We start from the raw sequence: 10,745 nt of genomic DNA, 5'->3' as shown, positions 1-10,745 counted from the left end.
CGGATGAAGAATAAAGTACAGCTATTTCACCTCGCATCAACGTCCATCAATTGCCACAACGCTAAGGCAATACAAACAGCAGGGATCAATCGGAAGACCCCGACACTACCCGCCAAGCACAGCGTACTTATGCGCACATTCATGTGAACTCCTCTTTACTCATGCCCAGTCGTAACGCCTAACCCTGTAGACAAGGACAGGGGAAAAATACCCAATCGAGTAGGTACCCATTGCCCTCACAGAGTCAATTGACGAGGTAGATTCCTCAAACCCATCTGCCAAGTCAGTATCCTTGTCGGACGGTGGCACTAGCCAGGGACCAAAGTACTTCCTACTTGGTACGGACTGGACAAGTCTGGTCTGGTCTGGTCTAGATCCGCCACAGGGTGCGGAGTGATCTGCATGGAGGGTGATTGCGTTACATTCACTTGCATAGAAGTACTTTCATTCATCTATTTAATATATTAGCTCTGGGGTGCCTGAGATAATGAGGTAAGGGGCGGGGATGAGCTAACCTAACTCGTTATTTTTCCGACAGGCTAAGAAGAAGGGAGTGGTTATGGTAATTCGCTCATGTCTGGGATTAAGGTTGGACACCACTTAGGTACTACTGCGTAATAGGAGAGTGGATTTGAAGGTAGCATTCATACGAATAGTACACTGAATAACTGCATAAGAACTTTTGGGTATATTAACTAGTCAAGGAATCCCAGCGCCACCGATAGGAGAGTAGCCCAATTAATAAAGTCAAGTCATTATAGTATACAGCGATCGTAAGAAGAGATGGGATATGATTCGCTATGTGCGAAACTTCTCACTCTCCTTGTTGTGTCGCCACAGCCCGCCCGGGAGCAGATTCTGTTTCAGAAGCGCCAGCTCCTTCTGCAGCGCGGCGTTCTCGTCCTGCAGCTCCTGCATGTATGCAATGGCATTGGTCAGGATCTCCGACTTCTTCAGCGAGGCGGGCCCCGACCCGCCCTTGGTGGGTTTCTGGACCCCGCTGCCGGACATGGCTTTTTCCAGGGCGACAAACTTGGCGTTCATGTTGGTGCGGTACCGCTTTTCAATGATGTTGTGGGCAGCACGCTTGGCGGCGTTGCGGCCCGTTGCTGTTTGCGAGTCACTGGAGAGACTGCGCGTGTTCTTGCGGGATGTTGAGGCCGCAGGGGGAGAGACTGGTGCAGGAGCGGGAGAGTTGGTGGCCTGTGATGTGACGGGGTATTCTTGCGGAGTCATTTCAGGGCTGGAGGACCAGCGGGTAGCTTGTTCGCGTTTTTGGGTGGCTGTCCTGCGGCGAGTTGTTGGCTTTTCAGTTGTGCGTGGCGAGACAGTGGGAGCGTCTATCGTGGCCGAGTCGAGTGATGAGACACGGCAGGCGGGAGACCACGGCTGATCGTCACTTTCCAGATCCTGGATTGTCCTTGTCAGTAAGTTTGTAAACATGGCAGTAATACGAGAACATACCGATGAGAGAGAGTCCTCGCCAGAGTGAGAGATTGCAAATCCGCTGATATCTGCCGGGGGAGCGAACAGATCCACAGGGAAATCCTTGGGATCGAGCAGCATATCATTGGGGATATCGAGAGGGAAGGTCTCAGGAAGCATGGTGTTCAGCGAAAACAGATCGATAGCGCTGTCATAACTCCAATTGGCCGATAATGGATCGGGGCCTTTGGGTTGTTGGTTGACAAAGCGGTCATCGTTGTCAAAGGTGAATGCCGTTGAGGCATCAGGTCTGTTGTATGCCATGGCAGGTGATGATGCTGGTTGAGTACTGATTGAGTACGGTGTAGAAAGGGATGTGATCGTAGCTGGAAGCGGAAATATAAATATCGAATTGTGTTCAGGTGCTGTGGATGACAGATATAGAACTGTGGATCTGAAGAAGATAATTCAGGTCGGAAGGCCGCGCCGGGAGATATATAAAGACCGTGCACAATTGAATATTTTCCGTGGTCCACGCCGAGAAGTCGCTAGAGCAAGAGGTGTATTCGCTTGTCTGGCAATCCACCTGTCACCGGTGACGCGCAACCGTGATCACCCCAGCCGGATACAGGGTATTCCAGCATCGGTGGGCTCCGATGGAGGGCCGTTGAAATCAGGACCATCTTCTTGCATAAAGACAAAAAAACAAAAAAACACCGACGTCAGAGGTGACCGGGCCAGATGTCAGAGATCGAAAGTACCACAGTGGCTGAACGATGATAACCGCACAGTGGATGCAAAAAAGGTCAATGGGCAAAAATGAGTGGACGAGCAGCTGCACCACGACCGTTGGACCAAGGGAGAAAACGGAAGATCGATGATTAGTCTAGTACCTTAGTGTCTTGGAGCGTTACCGTATAACTACGAATAGGGGCCATTGCCAAGATGCTTCGGCCGAAACTCGTCACCAGCGCATCCCTCGGCGCCGAGTCTACGGCCGGTATGTCTGCAGAATACGGGTATTATTCATTCTGGCATGCAAGCAGCAATACAATACGGTTATCAGAATACGTACAGAATTCCATGCTGAAACAGCTTGATGTACTCGGAGCTTGCAGCCAATGTTGTTGGGCTGTTGTTTCTATTGCCTTGAGACAAGCGGCGGGTTTGATTTTATCCTGTCCAAGGCCTTGTTCTTGAGCTCCATTAATCCGACAGATAGGTACTCTCTGGACAGCTGGACAGAAGCTGTGAAACTTCTCAATGCATATCGATTAGACGTGGATCCTATCTTATACAGAAGGTATAAGCGTCCATCTAATGTACCTAGGAATGAAGCAGGACAATATAAACACTTGTCGGGAGAGCCCTCGAATCCTCCTAATGTAGCGAATTGTTACGTCTGACTCTCCAATTCATTGTGCATTCTGCACGGCTTCTTCACTCTGTAGTTGTAGCTATGTCTAGCTCTCCTGCTCTATCGGTAGATACCTATACCGAGTGGGTTCGGTACCCCAGATAGCGAACCGACGCCGCTGACGATGGTAGATCTGCCAGAGAGAACAGCCAATAACAGCACACGCAATTCCAATCACCAGCCCAATTGCCTTCTTTCTCAGAATTTTCTCGGGTGTATCCGCCGGCAGTACTTGTAGACTACCGTAGCGTGACAGACAGGGTCAACCAGGCCAGTCACCGAGCCGGCACGGATTCCGGGCCTCAAGGGTCTAGCCGCATGCCACTCAGTGGTGTGATCCCGGATCTCTGATTGCGAGGATCCATCCGTGCCTGGCGCGTCAGCGGCGTGAAGTTACCTGGGCTGTGGCTGTTAAGGTTGAGCCCGTGGGTTCGATCAGGGTCGTGGATTTCGGATTCCGTGGGCGTGTGATACACCTACATGATCCATCCTACCTGGAAGTGATGCGTCGGATCTGGATGTTGTAGAGTAAGGTGATCTTTCTGTGTTGATTCCGAGTATCTCGTCCGAGAAATTTGTGACTGGGCGTGTGACCTTGCCTCACGTTGGAACATGTCGGGATAGTACAGCGGGAAAGAAATATATCTTGGATAAGTGTATCTACCATGGTCCGGCTAGATTCAGGCTGGTTCACATGCATTTCTCAGCCCTATCGGTTAGTTGGCTTCTTCGGCCTTCAGCATCACTTCGGCTTGTGCATGGTAGTATGGTATACCAATTCTCTCTGACTACATCAGATAGTGTGGAATCTGTATCTGTAGAATCGAGTATTGACTGATGCCAGGTAGCTTCAATCTTCTACATGACGAAGATAAGCAGTAGACCCCGGATGCACTGACATTGGTACCCGACTCCTGGGACACATTCCGAGCCCCATCTCGGATATATATTGAACCCCTCAACGGCTCTGCTGATACTTCAGTAGCCTTGAGCTGTTGGCTGTCATGTGATGATCCTTCGTGTCTTTCATTATCCAGCACTATGAACGTGGATGAAGTATCAGGTAACAATGAGTCGCTAGTCACCAGTGATGCAGGTGAGTCTATGCAATAAGGGGTTTCCTTTCTCAGCTATCCCGCAGAAGCACTGAAAACCACCAGAGCTGGCAGGTGTGATATTGACCCGAGGAAGACTTCTCGGAAACCATATCCCTGAAGAAAGTCCAACTAGCACGGAGTGTTTTGCAGGTCTACTGTCTACCCCCTACCAACCCCCGAATCGTAGTCTCAAAATCCTCCGGCTCCCTCCCCAGAATCTCCCCCAGAACAGGTGACACAACCGCCGTCTCCCCCGCCCGGATCGCTTCCCACGCAGTCGCCCACTCCCTCGACAGATTCACCCCGTGGTACGTATGCTTATCCCCAATCTGCGGCAACGCCACATACTCATCCGCCGTGATCTCCCGGATCCGCACAGGCTTCCCCACGGCCCGCCCCAGAACCTCCGCCGTCTCCTGCAAACTCACCTCCCTCGGCCCAGAAAGCAGCACTACCCGATTCAGATACGGGAAGCCAGACGGGTTCTTCGCATACGCATACACCATCTTCGCCGTGGCCTCGCCCAGCTCGTCGCGTTTCACCCATGCCACCCCCGGGCCCGTCCCCGGGTGCGGAATCGTGATCTCCTCGACTGGATTGTGCAGGTCGAACCAGGCCGTGTAGATCGGGAAGGACTCGGAGTACAGGCCCTCGCGGATGGAGGTGTAGGTGACGTGGCCGTGGCCGGGGAGTTCAGCGAGGTACTTCTCCGTAGCGAGGTGGGCGCCCATGACGTGCGCAAGGCTGGACTCGCCCAGGTCGCCGGCGAAGGCGAGCGAGGAGTAGAAGATGTGTTTGACGCCGCTGCGGCGGGCGGCGTCGATGGCGGCTTTGTGGGCCTGGTTGTTTTGCGTTAGCTCATTCAGGAAAAGGACCTAGGGTTGAAGAGGGAGTACCTCTACTCGGTGTTGGATCTCGAAGGAGGCGTAGGAGATTAGTATTAGCACGCCGACGTTGTCGAAGACGCGCTCGAGTGTTGCGCGGTCATCGTAGTCTGCTCGGCGGACTGTTGCGCCTTCGCGGGAGAGCGAGGCTAGCTTTTCCGGGTTGCGGGCGATGAGGATGAGCTGTGAGGCGGGGACAAGCTTGATGAGGTGGTTGATGATGCTTGTTCCTAGGCCTCCGGATGCTGGGAAGACGCCGATTTTCTGGCTCATCTTGTGTTTGTGTTGATGGCTATGATGTAATGATGGTGGTGGTGGTGGATATCGTCGGGCTGAGGGACCTCAGATGTATATCAATTGAACAACTGGTGCTTGTATGCGATCAAGGATATGGTTAAATATATAGTCTAGAGATAATTAATAATTCATCAGTGCAAATGCTGACGTCTGATGTCTTGATGCTGTCAGTCTGCTTGTGATGGTTCCGTCGTGGATTACAAATCGGGATGCTCCACCGTACACAGTAGATCACCATGGTTCTATTCAGGGGACCAATGACAATAACACAAACGCTGGCTACATCTTATTATAAGCCAGAATGAATCGCTCCCCATCATACTCCGTCACAGTGTAATACTCCTTGCGCACCTTGTTATAGCTCAAATCCTCATTCCCCGCCATGAACCATCCATTACGCAACTCCGCTGCTTTTTCAGGCTTCCACTTGAACATATCTCCGGCTTTGGGGGACCGTCCATTGCTGCGCGAGATGTAGAAGGTGTTATCGTAGGAGAAGCCGCCCTGCATGCGCAGGAAATCGGCACAGTACGCCCATGTGGCGGTGACCATGCTCTTGTCGTTGGTCTTGAGCTTGCCGGTGTTGGTGTCGAGTGGGTACTTCACGAGACGGATCGGGTCTTTGGATGAGTCGCTGATGAACTCGCCGACCAACAGCGTGTTGTCACTGCGATCGAGAGAGACCCAAGAGAAGCGGAAGGGAGACGAGGACCCCGGTGTCCATTTGTACGATCTGTCGGCGTCAATAACAATCATCCAGCCGTCGCAGAAAATCAACATACCGAATCTGAGGAAGAACATAGAGGTATCCCGCCGCAGAGTACTTGCCATCCTTCTTTCCAACATCGTCACCATCCTCAACCTGCCAGATCTTACCTAGATCAAACACCCGGATCCCATGCGACGTATCCACAACGTACAACCACTCTCCGTACCATGCAATCCCGCCTGCATGGACTGGCACAGCAGCAAAGTTATCGTCAGCAGTGGGCTCCACCAGCAGCACATGGCGGTACTTGTGCGTCTTGCGGTCGACAAAGCTCACGCGCACGCTTTTATCGTCGTCGCGGTGCCAACTGACAAGCCACATCTCGCGGCCGTCCCACTTGCCCGAGGCTGAGGCATCAGCAGAACCAGTGATGCCCTGCGGCACCCATTTCGTAGTCTCCATGTCGCCGGAGTTCCATTTCCAGGCTTCAACGGGGCTGGTCCCAACAGGAGGGTTCCCCTTGACGAGGTCACGGTTGGCAGAGTCAAGGACGTGAGGGATGCTGACATTTTTCCCGGCTGAGGAGAATATATGAGAGAGTGAAGCTAGGTGAGTGTTGTCATCGGTCTGTTGGAGGGTAAAGGCGGAAGCCGTGAGAGGCCCATTGCCTTTAGTGCAGAGACGGGGGTCTGCGGCAATGGTAGAGAGAAACAGAGAGAGGAGACTGGTAAGGGCGAAGATGGACTTCATGGTGCGTTGTTAGACCATCGTCCTTGACTCCTGCTGTTTCTATCACCCCTTATATAGTATGGATGCTTGTTGAAATGACTACTTTCTTGGCAGAGCTATGTTTAGCTGGATACGAGTTGTTCCTGTGGGGGATACGCGAACACGAGGATCAGCACAATAGGGCTCATTTCAGATCCATTCTTCGTGTTCGTGTTCGTGTAACCCGCCTTGGAGATGGTTATTAGCGCCCTGATATTGTCAATACAAATCGGGTCTATGAGTCGTGGGCGAGAGAGACATACTTAGCACTGACGAAGACGAGCTTGATTACCGACAACCTGGCGAGAACTAGCATGAAGTCTGTCGAAAAGGACGTAAACATAGAAAAGAGAGTTGCATGATGATATTATACATCATTAAAAATATCACGACGGGGCGGGTGTTGGATAAATCGACTGCTGATCGTAATATTGGGCTAGATAGATATCCCCAGGTCACACGCCTAATGAATTGACGTGTTTTTGTTTTCTATTCTCTCAATCATGCATAGTTCCGTCTTCGGCCCCATCTTTGTATCGCCAGGAGTGCACACAGGGCCAGAGTCCATCAGTGGTTACTTCTCATGATCCGATCGAGAATCGTCTGACCCTGAAAAGCTGTCCTTGGATCCAGTTTGCGTTGTGGATCTACTGCTGCCTCCCCGCCTTGCGGGAGCTCCCGAGCCGTGCCACAGCCACACATAGTTTCATGGACGGACTTCTATATTATTTACTTGCTTGATTTTTCCCTTCTAAAAGAGCAAGATGCAGATACTGCAACTTTTAACAACCCTAAAGTTGAATACACCTTACTGTTGCCCCTACCCCCTAGTCTTTCTGTGGTCACTGGTTCCGGCGTTGTAGTTACGCTGATCATGTGCACTTGATGAGCTGTGTATGCGCTTAAGTGGCCTAGATGATGATGAGATTACACCCTCAGTGAAATAAGACTAATGGCATAAATGCCTTACTAGTAATACTGTTAGCAATCCTCATGACTGATTGGAGTTCCATCCTCGACTTTCTGGCCTTCTATGCCCTTCAACCCAAGCTTGTGGAAAGAACATCACTAAAAGCATCATTATTCACAAGTTCTTATCAACAATCGCTGTGGTCTCATGACGAGTACACTGTATCTGCTCTTACTTTCAGCAATTTCCTATTGTGGGTATTGTTGGGTAAATCCTTTGGGTTGACCGAAAACTTGGCTGGGATGACTGTTTGCAATTAGCTGAGTATCAAACCAGCAGACATGCAATGACAATGTCAAGGCGCTACATAGTGTAGTTGGACTGCAGGATCTGCGATTCCTTAAACTACAGGAAAATGGCAAATTAGTGCTACTATACTCTGTTATTAAAGTGCTAAAAGATTATCCCAGCACATTAATATCTGCCTAGCTAGGGCAGGTTATAAATACCCTAGTCTATCTCTTGTTGAGCAGTTATGTATATAGCAAAGTTTATCTCTTAAATTCCATTCTGCGTTTAATTCACTTCCCAACTCTTGCCTCATCCAGTATAAACCGTCAGATTTCTTACAATGGATTTCTATTAACATCTTTATTTCCTGTCCAAAAGTCACAATTTGGCACTGTCCCTTTTCCTCACACTTTCCCACCCTGCAATTTCCCTTCTTCACTTCCATGTGGCTTGGGAGTTGTAATAGTAGCTTTGGCCCCGTGGACGCATCTGCAAATGCTCCCAAACACGACATTCCTCACAACTTAGGAGTAGCTATGCTAGGTAGAACTGTACCAGTATAAAACCAGCTGCCAGGACCATCTTTAGGCAGAGAAAATCTATTAGGGGTGCGCCAGAACACATGTACTAGGGAATAGAGTCCCGGGAGATGTCACTATCTTCTATTCACTATCTCAGACTCCCATGCAGCCCATCCCCTTCTCGCTCTCTCCCCGGTGCCCTACTTTGATCCTACTGTCCAGCAAACGAGGAGGTCCTATGACCGCCAAAAAGCTGTATGGGATCGCCGAGGCTTTACTGAACGGCAATACATGCTGTGTCTGCAGCTTTTGCTCTGCTTGAGCATGTCTGCAACTATACCGTCAGTGGCACACAATGTCCTGGTACTCTTTGCTGCCTTCAATTTGGACTCTCTCTTGCTCATAGATAGCATCAACCCATGTCTTTTTCTTCAATGACTAGCTGCCAGACGAACCCTCCTGCTTTCAATTTCTTCATCAACCATCCTCTCAACCTTGGCACTCATCAATCACTATTCTCTTTGCCTAAGCATACATTATCTTCTACTTTCTTACTCTTTTTCGATTTACCACACTCAAAGTTATTATTAAGGCTATGACAAATCGCACCCCCCGCGGCTAGACGCTGCATGGACTACGGGTTTGTGCTTGGACCACACCGATACAATGATATTATGGCTGAAAAAATGCGCAACTGCAGTAGTTGATGCGTATACCAGCTGCTGAAATTTCAGTGGCTCAGTAAACACTAATGGCTACAGCCAGGTTCTTTGAAAACCAAATGGCCGACAACACGAAACTAGGCACGCAGCCCAGGCTGCTTTTCTTATGCATATTATCGAATACGTCGCACACTGTGGACGTGATGTCCCTACCGGCACATATATATCACATCTTTGTGATAATCAGAGATGTTTTAACCCACTGCACCTCGTCGGAGAAAACGCGGAGAGAAACAACGAGCGAAAGGGTTGCCAGGGCCCGATTGCGTGCTCCATCCACGGCCATATAGTGGTCGATCTATGTGTCCACGACACCGAGCAACACTAAAAACTCGAGACGATAGTATCGCTGAACAAGCACGCTTATCCAATATGAGTACAGTAATCAGAATTTTTGGTCAACTCCATCTCACAAGTTTCTGGCGCTTGTGGCACTCGTCCTTTTTGGGGAGACCGTGGGCGGCAGCCGGAAGCTTCGTCCAAGATATGCCGCCGGGGAGCCTTCTTATAATTGAACTCTACCTTCTTCCAAAATCACTTCCTCTGCACCGGTGACCAGCGGCCAGCTAGACTGAGGAAACCCGTTTACGCATACCAAGCATTGCCGTCTGGTACATGCTTAAGACGGAGCAGTCGCGTTGTAGGGGTGGCTTCCTTGCTGATGAGATGGGCCTTGGGTTATACGGACTTTGTTTGCCTGGTGAACCTGGTAACTAGGGGCTTGCGGCGCTCGGGTGGTTCGACGAGCCACTACTTCTTGTCGTGGAACAACCCCCGGTCCTAGACGACGAAGAGCTGGAGGAGGTTTTGAACGAGCCAGCGGTGAAGAAGACAACTAGATCCGGAAAGTCATATGGAAGAGCTGTGTCCGGCACCGGAGCTAACACCTATACCCTGATTTAGACAGTCACGCTAATTGCACTCTGCATCGTGGGAAGGTGTATTCAAATCATTGTTGCAGAAGTAGAGCGGCCCCGCAAAACCGGCGATGGCAAACATTTACAGGAAAATACTGAATCTACTGGATGTCCTAGTGCCTCTGGTTTTCCTTGCTGTTGCATATATGTCCCCAACAGTCCTACATGAGAGCTGACCTCGCAGTGGAGAGGCGGAAGCCTGATCATTGTACCATTGTACCAAAAAAAAAAAAAAAAAAAAAAAAAGAAAAAAAGAAAAAAATTTCCCGCAACTGGATGGGGTCTAATCGAGAAACAGACCTTATCAATCACTGTGTGCCAAAAAGAGCTGCGCGAAGGATAACCGGCCTCTATCTATCAACACTAGACAAAGAGAAGCAGAAAGAATACCAGGAAAAGCATAAGATCGCACTAGACGAGGGCCAAAAAGAGAAAATGCCGCCGAAGCTCCGATGGTTGTCATGCAGAGTGCGCGTGGCAGGATCCCGGGCGTTGGTCTTCGTCGAGCAGCTTGCTTCGCCCAGCCCCAGCATACCTTCCTGAAAGACTTCGATGAGTCGCAAAGCCATTTATACAGTGATTCTTTCCACACCTCTGAATTCTTATTGCCAGAATGCTAACCAGCCAGGCCCACGAACAGGCACACATTGGGATCTACAATACGCTTATCAAGAGGCTCGCGGCCATGAATAATCCTTTATCAGCTGTGATTGCTCGACCAGCGGGTTTCTATTTTCTTCTTGGCGCCTGCAAAATGTCAGAGGTCCCCCAGAGCAGGGAACATTCC

At 50.2% G+C, this 10,745-nt stretch overlaps 3 protein-coding genes across 3 annotated transcripts; all 3 read right to left on the bottom strand.

Moving 5' to 3' along the window:
• Positions 1 to 798: 798 nt before the first annotated feature.
• Asppvi_007200 (basic helix-loop-helix domain-containing protein) lies at positions 799 to 1,749 on the bottom strand (the record flags this gene model as incomplete). The annotated part of the gene is made up of 2 exons (XM_043303092.1): positions 799 to 1,410; positions 1,465 to 1,749. 2 exons carry the CDS (start codon positions 1,747 to 1,749, stop codon positions 799 to 801), a joined length of 897 nt encoding a protein of 298 aa, XP_043159027.1.
• A 2,342-nt stretch (positions 1,750 to 4,091) lies between these two features.
• On the bottom strand, positions 4,092 to 5,096 carry Asppvi_007199 (SDR family oxidoreductase; the record flags this gene model as incomplete). Its single annotated transcript, XM_043303091.1, has 2 exons — positions 4,092 to 4,778; positions 4,836 to 5,096. The coding sequence occupies 2 exons, from the start codon at positions 5,094 to 5,096 to the stop codon at positions 4,092 to 4,094; spliced, it is 948 nt and encodes a 315-aa protein (XP_043159026.1).
• Positions 5,097 to 5,399: 303 nt separating this feature from the next.
• On the bottom strand, positions 5,400 to 6,579 carry Asppvi_007198 (uncharacterized protein; the record flags this gene model as incomplete). Its single annotated transcript, XM_043303090.1, has 2 exons — positions 5,400 to 5,853; positions 5,903 to 6,579. The coding sequence occupies 2 exons, from the start codon at positions 6,577 to 6,579 to the stop codon at positions 5,400 to 5,402; spliced, it is 1,131 nt and encodes a 376-aa protein (XP_043159025.1).
• Positions 6,580 to 10,745: the final 4,166 nt, after the last annotated feature.

This window comes from Aspergillus pseudoviridinutans (genome assembly GCF_018340605.1).
Source record: "Aspergillus pseudoviridinutans IFM 55266 DNA, scaffold_5, whole genome shotgun sequence".
NCBI lineage: Eukaryota > Fungi > Ascomycota > Eurotiomycetes > Eurotiales > Aspergillaceae > Aspergillus > Aspergillus pseudoviridinutans.
The sequence above is the reverse complement of the archived record's forward strand: the minus strand, read 5'-3'. Positions and strand labels throughout refer to the sequence as shown.